General features: G+C 40.1%; 1 protein-coding gene and 1 pseudogene across 7 annotated transcripts in view; one reads left to right on the forward strand and one right to left on the reverse strand.

Annotated features, from left to right (window-relative positions):
• Window positions 1-15,716, forward strand: part of NDC1 (NDC1 transmembrane nucleoporin) — a 73,679-nt gene that overhangs the window by 23,648 nt on the left and 34,315 nt on the right. For all 7 annotated transcript variants that reach the window (XM_063698486.1, XM_063698488.1, XM_055349453.2 and 4 more), the window contains 5 exons: window positions 5,192-5,243; window positions 7,146-7,281; window positions 8,412-8,504; window positions 10,619-10,700; window positions 13,788-13,943. In XM_063698486.1, the coding sequence (XP_063554556.1) occupies window positions 5,192-5,243; window positions 7,146-7,281; window positions 8,412-8,504; window positions 10,619-10,700; window positions 13,788-13,943 (519 nt within the window). The remainder of the gene's footprint in view (window positions 1-5,191; window positions 5,244-7,145; window positions 7,282-8,411; window positions 8,505-10,618; window positions 10,701-13,787; window positions 13,944-15,716) is intronic.
• LOC115932206 (uncharacterized) lies at window positions 4,560-4,659 on the reverse strand (annotated as a pseudogene).

Raw genomic sequence — 15,716 nt, forward strand, 5'->3', positions numbered from 1 at the left:
ATCTCACTGCTTGTTATTGCTCTGTTCAGGGTATCTGATTCTTCCTGATTTAAGCTAGGAAGGTTGTATTTTTCCAGGAATTTATCTGTCTCTTCTAGGTTTGGTAGTTTATGTGTAAAGGTGTTGTTCGTAGTAGTTGTGAACGATCTTTCGTATTTCAGTGGTGTCAGTTGTAATATCTCCTGTTTTTTTCTTAGTGAGGTTATTTGGATTTTCTCTCTTCTTTTTTTGGTTAATCTTGCTAATGGTCTATCAGTTTTACTTATCTTTTCAAAGAACCAGCTTTTTGTTTCATTTATCTTTTGTATTTTTGTTGTTGTTGTTTCAAATTCATTTAGTTCTGCTCTGATCTCAGTTATTTCCTTTTTTCAGCTGGGTTTGGGTTTGATTTGTTATTTCTCTAGTTCCTTGAGGTGTGACCTTAGAATGTCAGTTTGTGCTCTTTCATCCTTTTTGATGTAGGTGCTTAGGGCTATGAACTTTCCTCTTAGCACCGCCTTTGCTGTATCCCAGAGGTTTTGATAGGTTGTGTCATTATTGTCATTCAGTTCAAAAAATTATTTTTTATTTATTTATTTATTTTTTGAGACGGAGTCTTGCTCTGTTGCCCAGGCTGGAGTGTGGTGGCGCGATCTTGACTCACTGCAAGCTCCGCCTCCCGGGTTCATGCCATTCTCCTTCCTCAGCCTCCCGAGTAGCTGGAACTACAGGTGCCCGCCACCACGCCCAGCTACATTTTTTTGTATTTTTAGTAGAGACGGGGTTTCACAGTGTTAGCCAGGATGGTCTCGATCTCCTGACCTCGTGATCCACCCGCCTCAGCCTCCCAAAGTGCTGGGATTACAGGCATGAGCCACCGCGCCCAGCCGAAAAATTTTTTAATTTCCATCTTGATTTCGTTTTTGACCCAGTGCTCATTCAGGAGCAGATTATTTAATTGCCATGTATTTGCATGGTTCTGAAGGTTTCTTTTGGAGTTGATTTCCAGTTTTATTCCACTGTGATCTTAGAGAGTGCTTGATATAATTTCAGTTTTCTTAAATTTATTGAGGTTTGTTTTATGGCCTATCATATGGTCTGTCTTGGAGAAAGTTCCATGTGCTGTTGAATAGAATGTGTATTCTATGGCTGTTGGATGAAATGTTCTGTATCTATCTGTTAAGTCCATTTGTTCCAGGTATAGTTTAAATCCATTGTTTTTTTGTTGACTTTCTGTTCTCATAACCTATCTCGTGTCGTCAGTGGATTATTGAAGTCCCCCACTATTGTGTTGCTGTCTATCTCATTTCTTAGGTCTATTAGTAATTGTTTTATAAATTTGGGAGCTCCAATGTTAGATGCATATATGTTTAGGATTGTGATATTTTCCTGTTGGACGAGACCTTTTAACATTATATAATGTCCTTCTTTGTCTCTTTTAACTGCTGTTGCTTTAAAATTTGTTTTGTCTGATATAAGGATAGCTACCTCTGCTTGCTTTTAGTGTCCATTTGCATGAAATGCCTTTTTCCACCCCTTTACTTTAAGTTTATGTGGGTCCTTGTGTGTTAGGTGAGTCTCCTGAAGGCAGCAGATGGTTAGTTGGTGAGTTCTTATCCATTCTGTGGTTCTGTATCTTTTAAGTGGAGGATTTAGGCCATTTACATTCAATGTTAGTATTGAAATATTAGGTACCATCGAATTCACCATGCTTTTTGTTGCCTGTGTACTTTGTTTGTTTGCTTTTTGTTTTTGCTTTTCAACATGTATTTTTGTTTTATAGGTCCTGTTTGATTTATGCTTTAAAGAGGTTCTGTTTTGATGTGTTTCCAGAATTTGTTTCAAGATTTAGAGCTCCTTTTAGCAGTTCTTGTAATGGTGGCTTTGTAATGGTGGCTTGGTAATGGCGAATTCTCTCAGCATTTATTTGTCTGAAAAAGGCTGTAGTTTTCTTCATATATGATGCTTAGTTTCGCTGGATACAAAATTCTTGGCTGATAATTGTTTTGTTGGAGGAGGCTGAAGATAGGGCCCCAATCCCTTCTAGCTTGTCGGGTTTCTGCTGATAAATCTGCTGTTAATCTGATAGGTTTTCCTTTATAGGTTACCTGGTGCTTCTGTCTCACAGCTCTTAAAGATCCTTTCCTTCGTCTTAACTTTGGATAACCTGATGACAATGTGCCTAGGCAAAGATCTTTTTGTGATGAATTTTTCAGGTGTTCTTTGGTGCTTCTTGTATTTGGATGTCTAGGTCTAGCAAGGCCAGGGAAGTTTTCCTTGATTATTCCCCCGAATATGTTTTCCAAGCATTTAGAATTCTCTTCTTCCTCAGGAACATCGATTATTCTTAAGTTTGGTCGTTTAACATAATCCCAGACTTCTTGGAGACCTTGTCCATATTCTCCTTTTTTTCTTTGTCTTTGTTGGATTGGGTTAATTTGAAGATCTTGTCTTCAGCTCTGAATTTCTTCTACTTGTTAAATTCTATTGCTGAGACTTTCCAGAGCATTTCGCATTTCTAAAAGTGAATCCAAAGTTTCCTGAATTTTTTATTGTTTTTTCTTTAAGCTATCTATTTCTATGAATATTTCTCCCTTCACTTCTTATATCATTTTTTGGATTTCCTTGCATTGGGCTTCGCCTTTCTCTGGTCCCTCCCTGATTAGCCTAATAACTAACCTCCTGAATTCTTTTTCAGGTTAAGTCAGGGATTTCTTCTTGGTTTGGATCCATTACTGGTGAACTAGTGCGATTTTTTGGGGGGTGTTGAAGAGCCTTGTTTGGTCATATTACCAGGGTTGGTTTTCTGGTTCCTTCTCATTTGGGTAGGCTCTGTCAGAGGGAAGGTCTAGGGCTGAAGGCTGTTGTTCACATTCTTTTGTCCCACGAGGTGTTCCTTTGATGCAGTACTCTCCGCCTTTTCCTATGGGTGTGGCTTCCTGTGAGCCGAACTGCAGTGATTGTTGTTTCTCTTCTGGGTCTAGCCACCCAGCGAGTCTACCTGTCTCTGGGCTGATACTGGGGGTTGTCTGCACAGAGTCCTGTGATGTGAACTGTTTCTGGGTCTCTCAGCCATGGATACCAGCGCCTGTTCCAGTGGAGGTGGTGAGGGGGTGCAGTGGACTCCATGAGGGGTTCTTAGCTTTGGTGGTTTAATGCTCTACTTTTGTGCTGATTGGGCCTCCTGCCAGGAGGTGGCGCTTTCCGGAAAACCTCAGCTGTAGTAGTGTGGAGAGGGACTGGCAGTGGGTGGGGCCCTAGAACTCCCAAGATTATATGTCCTTTGTATTCCGTTAGGGAAGGACCATCAGGTGGGGGTGGGGATAGGCGAGTCTGAGCTCAGGCTCTCCTGGGTCAGTTTTTGCAGCAGCTGCTGTGGGGAATGGGGGTTAGATTCCCAGGTCACTGGAGTTGTGTGCCTAGGAGGATTATGGCTGCCTCTGCTGAGTCATGCAGACTGTCAGGGAAGTGGGGGAAAGTGGCAGTCACAGGCCTCACCCAGGTCCCATGCAAACCAAAGGGCCAGTCTCACTCCCACCGCCCTGCAACAGCCCTGAGTCTGTTTCCAGGTGGAAGGCCAGATGGGCTTGAAAACTTGCCCTGGGCTACCCGCCTCCCAGCTGGGAGAGAAAAGAGCTTGGTTCTTGCCCCACCTGTGGAGTCTACACATTAGATTTGCCCTCTCCCCCAAGTTCTGGCCAGGAGGCTTCTTGCCCGTTTAAATTGTTATGAAGTTCAGCTGGAGATTTCCTTTTCCCTGTGGAGTTTTACTCCCTGCTCCTCTGGTCACCCTTCTGATGGATCCCTGTGGTGCCAGGCGGGAATGGCCTCCTAGGGAGTGCAGCAAGCTCCCAGGGCCTTTCTGCTGCTTCCTTTACCCCTGTATTTCGCTTGACTCTCTAAATTGGTTCAGCTCCAGGTAAGGTCAGAAACTTCTCCCGCAAACAGACCTTCAGCTTCTCCAGTGGGGGTGTGTGTTCAGAAGAGGAGGGTCTTCCTTTTCCACTTCCACAGTTGGGGCACTCACAGTATTTGGGGTGTCTCCCGGGTCCTCAGGAGCAGTCTGCTTTCTTCAGAGGGTCTGTGGGTGCTCTTGTGATTGCTGGTTTGTTCTTGCAGTCGATCTGGAGCTAAAAATCACAACACAAGCATCTGCAAGCTGCCCTGTTTGGAGCTGCAATCTAGTCCTGCCACCCATCTGCCATCATGATTAGTAGTGTCTCTTTTCTTTTAGAGATGGGGTCTTGCTATGTTGCCCAGGCTAGTCTTGAACTCTTGGCCTCAAGTGATCCTCCCACCTTGGCCTCCCAGAGTACTGGGTTTATAGGCATGAGCCATCATGCTCAGCCTCATTGCAATGTATTGACCTACTACATACAGTCAGCCTGGTTGTTCCTCTAGAGTTGTATATTTGGGCTAATTTCGTGACTATGATCATTTCCATGATTTGCTCTTTCTCCTATAACTTCATTTATGTTCAATTCAAATTTCATTTTTAGCATTATCACTTTTCATTTCTTTGTTGCACTTTGATTTTTTTTTTTGCCAGTTTCTTCTTTTTTTTTAATTAAAACCATTTTTTTTTTATGGAACGCTTCATGAATTTGCATATCATCCTTGCTCAGGGGTCATGCTAATCTCTGTATCATTCCAATTTTAGTATATGTGCTGCTGAAGCAAGCATTACTTAACCTGTTTTAGCTATTCATTTTTTAAAAGTATCATTTGGATTTATTTTGGGAAACAAGGAGGCAACACAACTACATGCTTTGCTGTCTGTGTCTGTACTGAATAACAGATCCAAGTGACCAATCAGCAACAGACTTTGAGAGAATTGATGGGATTGGGTCACAGATTATAATGCACATCGGTTATCTACATATTGATTTGTGTCCTGAAAAGTTAGAAGTGCTATATGCAGTCGCTTATAGTTAATATACCACAGTAACTAGAGTTTGAACTGCATTTTTGGGTGACTGGTATTTTTTAACTAAACCATGGTAACTGAAATGTGTATATATCAGAACTGTACAAAGCAAAGACTGCCTGTGTTAATAAGTACTGTCTTTTCCTACTCATTCCTAATAAGTCTAACATTTTGACTGAGGTCTTGGTGTCTGTGTGGCCATGTCATTGACCTTATATTCTAAAGCTTGACTAAAACTTGTTTTATAACTTTTTATGTTCATAGCTTGGTATTTTTTCCCTTCAGGCTATATTCCCAAAGCTTGGATTAGCACTGCTATGAACCTTCACATAGATGAGTAAGTGATACATAAAAAGTCTAATTTTAACTCTGTTTCCATTCTTTTAGATGTTTGCTATTTTCGATATTTTGTTTAGATTTTGCCTTTAACATTTTTTAAAAAATCGTATTCATTTTTGAATACATGTAGTTTATATGGTTTAAAATTCCAAAGGTGTATAAAAGGGTAAAATTAGCAGGACTTGGTGGTACTTGCCTGTAGTCCCAGCTACTTGGGAGGTTGAGGCAGGAGGATCGCTTGAGCCCAGGAGTTCAAGGATGCGGTGAGCTATAATTGTGCCACTGCACTCCAGCCTAGGCAATAGAGCGAGACCCTGTCTCAAAAAGAAAATAATAATAATAGGGTATAAAATGAAAAAATCTCCTCCTCTGTCTCCACTCACCCAGTTCTCCGCAGAAGTAAGCAATGATAATTGTTCTTAGATGCAGCTTTTATACTATATACAAAAGTGGCTTTCTCGAGTTGCATGGACCAGGCCTCTGTTTCGTTTTTCTCCCCAACAATCATTCCTTCTCTGGTGTCTCATGCTATATACCAATGCTGTGGCATTATTCTAATTTAGCCTATGAGAGGAAACCAAAATTGAGCAAGGTCAGGTGATCAGTTGAAAGTCACAAGTGGCAGTCGAGTGACAGCACGGTTGTATATTGTTGTAGTAATCCTCTATGCACTTTGCACATAAAGGTTTAATCTGTATTTGCCGAATAAAAGTCAGTTTCTCTCAGTGTTTGTTCTTATTGTATATTCCACTGTGAGGGTTTTTGTTTCATATATGGAATTCACTAATGTCAGTTTTAGGGAGTGGGAATATTGACATACATGGTATTTAAGAGATATTATGGTTTCTCACTTTTCAAAGTTTCTAGGCAAAATTTAGTTTTGTCTTCTGCTTACTTGCTAGGTATGAAACCAAACGCATGAGTCGTTTATTGTTTTAGCCCAGATTTTAAACTAGGTGAAATGGAAAGAGAAAAATAATAATGGCATTTGATAGAAATTTAACAATATTTTTTCTTCCTTGCACTCAAAAAATGTTTTGTATATATGGCTGAGTGCCTGATAATCTGTCCTTCATTTATGTCAGGGCCTCAGTAAAATGTTTACTTAGAAGTTAAAAATAACTTCATCATTGGTTGACTCCCCCAGTGAATGTCAAGCACTGTGCTGGGCACTCCTAATGTAAGCTGTTTTAGACATTGTAATAGGACTAAGAGGAAGAATGAACATATTATGCCACTCTTATATGGATGAGGAAACCGCGGGTGGGATAGGTGGAGTGATTTACCTAATCACAACACTTAGAAATGGCAGAGTCAGGTTCCAATCCTGGTTTTCACAATTGCTGGTTGTAGGATTATAATAACTTTGCCAATTGATCTAGTCAAAGTTTTGGAAAGATGGCAGCATTAGCTTTACTTAGCAGTCTAACAGAGTGTCTTAAATTGCTTTAACATTGTTTAGTAGCATGTGCTTTTAACGACTATGAATCCGTGGTTTATAGGGCATAAGGATAAAGCTGAAATCTGGTCCAGGAGAAGTACTAGTCATGTTTAATGGTTTTGAGGTATTAGACTACAAAGCAACAATAATAAACTTTCACCCAGCTGCTCGTAGTGAGGCTTATAGGCTTAGCTCATTCTTCCTTCGTAGTAAAAGTCAGTGAAGATTTTGAACACAAGAAACTGTAGCCCCGATTTAGGTCTGTTCTTCCCTTAAAGCTCCCTCATGTACCTCATAAGAAAGTATTAGGGAAAGAGCTCTATAAAGGTATTGAAGGAGAGGAGTCTGTCAACATTGTTATTTAGAAATAATATTTGTGTCTCAGTGTGGAGACTTAAGTGTGTTAATATTTAGATTGCATTTTTCCTAGAGGATTAATAGTAATTTCTGCATTCACAGGCAGGTTCATAGGCCACTTGACACAGTGAGTGGCCTCTTAAATCTCTCGTTACTCTACCATGTCTGGCTGTGTGGTGTCTTTCTCCTGACGACTTGGTATGTCTCATGGATACTCTTCAAAATCTATGCCACAGAGGTATGTTTTTTAAAATATTTTTTCTTAATACTTTTGTGTTTTGGAGTGCACAGTTGATTTTTAGCAGAGCACACTGATCAGCACACGCAAAACCATTTCCGTAAGCTGGTTTTTGGTCTCTCTTCTGAAACTGTTGGGGCCATATCATTTGTAACCACCATTTATGTGGTATTTTTTTTCAGAGGAACAGTGTGGATATTCACTTAATTTTTGGAGATTAAACTGAATGGACTGCCACTATGCTTTATTGACATCCTAGTTGTCTTCTGGGGGCTTCCATTTCTCTACGGAGTACATACTAAATGGACTTGAATTTTAAATTAATTTTCCTTGTCATTGGCATAGCTACTATTAAAATATTTAAATATGTGGCAGTAAGATTTTTTTTTTTTTTTTTTTTTTGAGATAGGGTCTCGCTCTGTCACCCAGGCTGGAGGGCAGTGACCTGATCTCGGCTCACTGCAACGTCTGCCTCCCGGGTTCAAGTGATTCTCCCACCTCAGCTTCCCGAGTAGCTGGGACTACAGGCGTGTGCCACCATGCCCGGCTAATTTTTTTTGAATTTTAGTAGAGACAGGGTTTCACCATGTTGGCCAGGTTGGCGCCGAACTCCTGACCTCAAAATGATCTGTCCTCGGCCTCTTAAAGTGCTGGGATTACAGGTGTGAGCCACTCCACCCAGCCAAGATATTTGTTTTCTGAAGGGAAGTTTTAAAATTTATATTAAAGAAATGATTTTGGAAATTGAGGTGAGCTTCTGGATAATTCCCACAGAAATCTTTTTAAGTGATTGAGAATTACATTGTTTTTATCATCCAAGTGTTTGTCTTAGAAAATTAGTGTTTCTGTTTTATTTTACAATCTCTGTAGGTTTGTATTCTTCAGTGGCTTCAGAGAATCCTTGTTTGTGAAATTGGTTTTTATTATTCAGAGCCAGAGTCTAATAAAGTTGGGAAAGTAACATTAAAAAAAATGGTGTGTTTGGGTTTATGTAACTTTAACCTGTCTTTGCAAGGAGCACGAAAGATGTCAGTTTGCTTGTGCTGTCTGTTTTTATGTTTTAATTTGTGCATGCTTATTGAATGTAAGATCATGAAAATAATCATTTTTGGTTTTTAATTATTTGATAGGCTCATGTGTTTCCTGTTCAACCACCATTTGCAGAAGGGTCAGATGAGTGCCTTCCAAAAGTGTTAAATAGCAATCCTCCCCCCATCATAAAGGTATCCAAACTGTGTTGCATATCTTCACACAGTTATCTCTAACTTTATTCAATACACTTAATATTTAGTATATTTAAGTAGTTGTATTTTTTGAGGGCCTATAATATTCTCGTACTGGTATGATAAAAATCACCTACTTGCTAATGCTGTTTATTTTTTCAATTTTCTTTCCAAGTGACTAAAATGCAAGTGCACAGTACAGTGTATGTGTATAAGCTAGTTAATTCTATATTCAGAAACAGATATAAGAATATTTCCAAGCATAAAATACAGTGATATGCAATCATCTACATTAACTTCTCACAAACTATTCATGATAGCATAACAAAACATTATTGATTTTTTAATCACTGGATCAAAACATTTTTACTCTTGTAGTATTAGTTGGCTTTTGTGATCAAAAATAGCGCTTAGAAATGTATAGATATTTAGTGAACTCTCCTTAAATATGAATTGCTGGTAATGATCCTAAAACTAATTACAATCAAGAATTTAAAGAAGTTGTAGTAATTTTACAAATCAATCTAAGTAAGCATAAATGGTTTAGATTGAATTTGCAAGTTGAAATTTTAAACTAGATCTACAATATGTGTGATCCTGTTAAAAGGTCCTTTAAAAAGAGCTAAAAGAGGCTGTGTGTGGTCTTCAGCACTTTGGGAGGCCGAGGTGAGAGGATCACTTGAGCCCAGGAGTTCAAGACCAGCTTGGAAAACATAGGGAGACCTCATCTCAACAAAAATTTAAAAATTAGTTGAATGGCATGGTGGCACATGCCTGTGGTCCCAGCTACTTGAGAGGTGGAGGCAGTTGCATTCCTTGAGCCTAAGAGTTGGAGGCTGCAGTGAGCTGTGACCCTGCCACTGCACTCTAGCCTGCCACTGCACTTTAGCCTGGGTGGCAGAGTGAGACCCCATCTCTAAACAAACAAACAGAAATGCTAAAAGAAAGTAGTTAGAACCCAGTTTTGATCACACTCTAAAGAATTTATAAACAAATAAGAAAATAAATAGAATTACTTTTAAATATTAATTATAACTAATTTGTTAGAGAAACTTAAAAGTATCAGTTACTCATTTGGTTACTCACCAAATATTTATTTAGTGGTACGTCAGTCTCTGCTAGTTGTTTGTGGTAGAATGACGAATAAGACATAGCACAGCCTAGTAGAAAATACAGACGCCCAAAATAATTAAAATGTACTGTGGCAAATACATTGGGACCTCTTATTCAGCTTGGGACCAATGCAAGAAAACTTCAGAGAGGGATGGTATCTTGAAGGATGAGTAAAGGGGTTTGCCTGGGAAAAGATGAAGATTTTCAGTAAAGAAAAAAAAAATAATAGGGTAGCTGGGCATGGTGGCTCATGCCTGTAATCCCAGCACTTTGGGAGGCCAAGGCAGGTGGATCACTTGAGGTCAGGAGTTTGAGAACAACCTGGCCAACATGGTGAAACCCCATCTCTACTAAAAATACAGAAATCAGTTGGGTGTGCTGGTGTGTGCCTGTTGTCCCAGCCACTCGGGAGGCTGAGGCAGGAGAATTGCTTGAACCCGTAAGGCGGAGGTAGCAGTGAGCCGAGATCACATCACTGCACTCCAGCCTGGGCAACAGAGTGAGACTTTGTCTCAAAAAAAAAGAAAAAAAAAATTAGGTATCACGTGCTAGGCACTGCCTTTGGATATGGTAGCAAGTAAGATTTTCCGTTTTCTTGTGGGCCACACAGTTTGGTGGGTGGAATCAGATGGGACAAGTAAACATTCAATTACAATACATGATGTTAGTGCCATGGTTGAGAGCTATGTGAGTGTATGTTTGTGTGAGGGAAACCAGGGAAAATTCCAGGAGGAAGTGATGTTTCAATTTCCCACCGCAGATATATGAAAGAGCACAGAGAATTCTGTAGTTCCTTGTAGCTGGAACTTGTAGTAGGTAGGGAGGGTAGAGGCAGGAAAGTTCTGGAAGTCTAGAAAGGAAGGTTATGGTTCTGAGATTTTTTTTTTTTCATGAAAAAGTTTAATTAATTTCCTCTTGGGTATATAATGATGAACCCAATTAGTGAGATTTTATGTAGAGGTTAAAAAAATTAAATAATATGTGTTTTTTCCCCCTGTTAGTATTTAGCCTTGCAGGACCTGATGTTGCTTTCTCAATATTCTCCTTCACGAAGACAAGAAGTTTTTAGCCTCAGCCAACCAGGTATTGCTAAAAGTAATAGACTTGATTAGGCATATGTGTGTAGAAAGTAATTCACTTGGCCAGGCATGGTGGCTCAAGCCTGTAATCCCAGTCCTTTGGGAGGCTGAGGCAGGCAGATCATGAGGTCAGGAGATCAAGACCATCCTGGCTAACACGGTGAAACCCCGTCTCTACTAAAAATACAAAAAATTAGCCAGACGTGGTGGCGGGCGCCTGTAGTCCCAGCTGCTGGAAAGGCTGAGGCAGGAGAATGGCGTGAACCTGGGAGGTGGAGCTTGCAGTGAGCCGAGATTGCGCTACTGCACTCCAGCCTGGGTGACAGAGTGAGACTCCGTCTCAAAAAAAAAAAAAAAAAAAAAAAAAATTAATTCACTTAAACAAGTTTTTGGTGAGAAAGATGTATTTAATAAAATATCAGATGTCAGTGAGTCCATTAAATGAAGTATTGAATTAAATCTTACACAGCTTAAGAGTTTATTTCCTTCAGCTCCTTCATTTCCTTAACCTGAAGAAATTATTTAGTACATTGACAATTTTAGGGCAGAAAAATACAGCTTAAGAATTCCAAAAGTTTGGCTGGGCGTGGTGGCTCACCCCTGTAATCCTAGCACTTTGGGAGGCCAAGGTGGGTGGATTACTTGAGCTTAGGAATTCGAGACCAGCCTGGGCAACATGATGAGACCCCTCCTCTACAAAAAATACAAAAAATTAGCCCAGCATGGTAGCATATGCCTGTAGTCCCAGCTACTTGAGGAGCTGAGCTGGGAGGATTGCTTGAGCCCAGGAGGTTGCTACTGCAGTGAGCCAAGATTGTGCCACTGTACTCTAGCCTGGGTGACAAAGTGAGAGCCTGTCCCCCTCCCCACCCCAAAAAAGAATTCTAAAACTTTTAATGCTACAAAGGATCTTAAAAATTAGGTGGTCTACTCTCTAGATGGGAGATTTAAGTCTCAGAGATTGGCTTAAATAAAGTTAATGTCAGAATTGGAATAAGAGTCCTGTCATTTGGCTCCATGTACAGGACTCCTCCTTCTGCTATGCTACTCTGCCTCCTTTTAAAAAAAAATTAGGAAGAAACTAGATTCAATGGTGACTCAAGGATGCTCTCAGCAACTCTGAAACACTTACAGTGTATACTGTTCTTGCCATGCTGTTCAAGACTGTGACTTTGCCAGTTCTCTGTTGTTCCTAGAGGGAAAACAGTCCAGTCCCAGGCACTGGTGGGAAACAGAGAACCTGGGTAGCCTTTCTTCTGTATTTTAAGAGACAGGGTCTCACTGTATCACCAGGCTGGAGTACAGTGTCATGATCACCGCTCACTGTAACCTCGAACTCCTGGGCTCATATGATCCTCTTGCCTCAGCCTTTCAAGTAGCTGGTATTGTAGGGGCACACCAGGTGTGCACCACCACACCTGGCTAATTTTTAAAAATTTTTGTTGAAACAGGGTCTTGCCGTGTTTCCCAGGCTGGCCTTGAACTCCTGGGGTCAAGCAGTTCTCCTGCTTTGGCCTCCCAAAGTGTTATAATTACAGGTGTGAGCCAGTACACTCAACCAGCTTTTCATCTTTTTTTTAATGATTTCTTCATTAGTTTGCCAAGCTTGCCAATTACCAGATAAAATACCAGATAATAAACCTTCTATAGTTAAATGTTATATGGAAATGAAATCCAGTTATATAAAAATGTAATTGACTGGAACCACTCTTCTTTTAGTAACATGAGAAACCCAGAGCTGATACTGTGGAAAATTAACTATAACAATGCTTTTCTATCAGATTTGAGTTAACATAGGAATTCTATACTCTAAATGTTTTTTACCAGAGATTCAAGTAAACCGTAAAAGGGTGGCATTTGCTCTGCCAGAGAGTGTACATTCTAGCACTTAAAAAAATTTAATTGGCTGGACGCAGCTCACGTCTGTAATCCCAGCACTTTGGGAGGCTGAGGCGGGAGGATCATCTGAGGTCAGGAGTTTCAACATGGTGAAACCCTGTCTCTACTAAAAATACAAAAATTAGCTGGGCATGGTGTTGCACACCTATAATCCCAGCTACTCGGGAGGCTGAGGCAGGAGAATTACTTGAACCCCAGAGGCAGAGGTTGCAGTGAGCTGAGATCCTGCCACTGCACTCCAGCCTGGGCAACAGAGCAAGACTCCATCATAAAAACAAACAAAAATTTAATTGGATGGTTACACAGTTCCTCATGTACCCAAATTACAGTAGTACAAAACATCCTGAGGCCTAGTGATAGAGTAGTGTGTGTGTGTGTTTGTAGGTTAAGTGGTATTCCTGAGTTTTACAATGGGGGGAGTGTTTAAGGAGAGATCCAAGTGAAGAGGGAATGATCATTTGGCACATAGGATAGAGAAACCAGTTTTCAGTGGACTTCTCTGCTATTAATGCATAATGAAGCATGCTTGATTTTTATATAATAACTCTAGGAGACAAAGATCTACTATGAGAAATAAGGGAATTTTTAAAGGAATGGGACACAGTCATTTAAGTTAAATAATAAGATAATCTGTAAGCTCTCTGAGTGTAAAGTGTGATCATTATTAATGAGTCATTCCCACAGATGTAACAGCAAATAGGGGCTGTTATATACATGAAAATGTAAGGAAGCCCAGGGGGTCAGACACAAAAGTTTAGAGGTCACTGGGGACCATGGAGGTGCATCTCACTGGACATCCTAGTGTTCATTGTCTTAGTTCATTGTTCACAGTCATAGCAGTCTGTTTAATACTGCTGGTGAAGTAACCCTGGTCTTTCTCGCTCAACCTATGATCTAGTGTTTGGCTTTATTTTGGCGACCAATTTGAGAGGTTTTTTGTTTTTTGTTTTTGATATGTGTGTGGTAAAATAGCAAGTTTTTGCTTGTAGACTTTTGGGAAACTTAATTCATCCAAGTATTCATTGAACTCCTGCTGTGTATTAGATGTCATGAGTATAAATAGTAGCTTCACTAAGAAAAGTGGGTCCTGATGCCAAGCGTAATGTAGAATTTCTTACTGACTTTTCCCCCCACTTCAAGAGGAGAATGTAAGATTATTTACATTTTAAAAGCTGGTGTTTGGACCTCCTAGGTGGACATCCCCACAATTGGACAGCCATTTCAAGGGAGTGTTTGAATCTTTTAAATGGTATGACTCAGAAACTGGTTCTCTATCAAGAAGCTGCTGCTACGAATGGGAGAGTGTCTTCATCTTACCCAGTGGAACCTAAGAAATTAAATTCTCCAGGTAATCCCTAGGACTACTAAGAGGGGAAAACATTTACATTTTATTTCCTAAGAAAGATGACTGTAGTAGACTGGGCACGGTGGCTCACGCCTGTTATCCCAGCACTTTGGGAGGCCGAGGCAGGCGGATCATGAGGTCAAGAGATCGAGACCATCCTGACCCACATGGTGAAACTCTGTCTCTACTAAAAATACAAAAATTAGCTGGGCGTGGTGGCGTGCACCTGTAGTCCCAGCTACTCAGGAGGCTGAGGCAGGAGAACCAGGGAGGCGGAGTTTGCAGTGAGCTGAGATTGTGCCATTGCACTCCAGCCTGGCGACAGAGCGAGACTGTCTCAAAAAAAAAAAAAAAAAAGAGAGAGAGAGATGACCGTAGTTAATCGAAGGATACTTATATGAGTGTGAGGTGTATATTTTTAGGGAAAATTGATCCGACATATAGCATCTTATATTGAACCAAGAAAATGACGTGGGTATCATTGTGGATTGAAAAAATTAAGCCCAAAACATCACGCTGTACACTCTAAGTATATGCAGTTTTTCATTGGTTAATTTGAAACAAATTAAGTTCAGTGTGGTGGTAGCATTAAAAACACTACCAAAATGATGGCTATTAAATAGGAGACTTCAGCTTACTCTAGCACAAAGCCAGGTGAATTTTTGCAGACAATATCTGTTGCTGTTCTGGTTGCAGTAGTCCAGAGACAAAAAGTTGCTGTCCCAGAGAAGAGCAGCTGAGACGACTGGGTGATTTGGAAGTGGGGCATAATGTTAGTACACCTTCCATTTAAAAGACAAAAGCTGAGAGGAAGAAGTAGAGGTGGAGGAACCTGTCTTGTTCACCAAATGCCTTAGGTAGAAGACACCTATGAATGTAAGACTGATAAAAGGACTTAATGTTCCATGTGTTTTGGAGCCAGGCGTTTAGTGAAAATGGATGAAACTGGCTGGGTGAGAATGGTGGTGAACCTGTGAGCACAGGCTTCCTCTGAAGGGGAAAGCTGTTGGTTAGCCCTGCTTCATTGTTCCCATATGGGACTTTGGATCCCATATGTGAACTTCCAGTCTTTTTAAAAAAGAGAAGCCTGAGATCTAAACAAATTTTGAGGTGAAATCTTTCGGTTGTTAAACATTGGCAACTAATCTTGATATTTAAAAATCACTATATAGATCAAAGCAAACTCATCTAGTTTCAAAATCAGTACTCTGGTGGGGTCATAGCCCCAAAACAAATAGATTACATATGAAAAATGATTTAAATAAATTAACACACGTCAGATTTTGAAAGGTTTGAGAGTGTTTCAGATGTTATCAACTTTCAGATCAGCATTCCTCTATTCAACAAATACTTATTGAATTCCTACTGCATACCAAGCAATGTGCTAGAAGCCAGGGAATCACAGATGGAAAACACTCTTGGATCTGACCTTTTAGTGGAAGGCACACAAATAATGATACAATATAACTGCCAAAAGGAAATCTGTCCAAAAGAGTCCGACTGGATAAGATGATGTTTGATAATGAAAGGAAACCTTGTTTGCAACAAAAAAAGTTTAGATTTTATTCTATAGAGATATGGAGCCATTGGAGAATTTTAAATAGGCTAGTTCCATCAAATTAGCATGTTGGAAAGATTATTGTAATTCTGGGTTGGGTAGATCATGAGTCTGACCAAATATGGAGCATTCATTATTGTAAGTTTTTGTCATATACCATCACTCAGCCAAAATTTGTCTCATATTTTGAAGAATAATTGTAAAACTCTTAAAAACTC

Source organism: Gorilla gorilla, chromosome 1, assembly GCF_029281585.2.
Source record: "Gorilla gorilla gorilla isolate KB3781 chromosome 1, NHGRI_mGorGor1-v2.1_pri, whole genome shotgun sequence".
NCBI classification, from domain to species: Eukaryota; Metazoa; Chordata; class Mammalia; order Primates; family Hominidae; genus Gorilla; species Gorilla gorilla.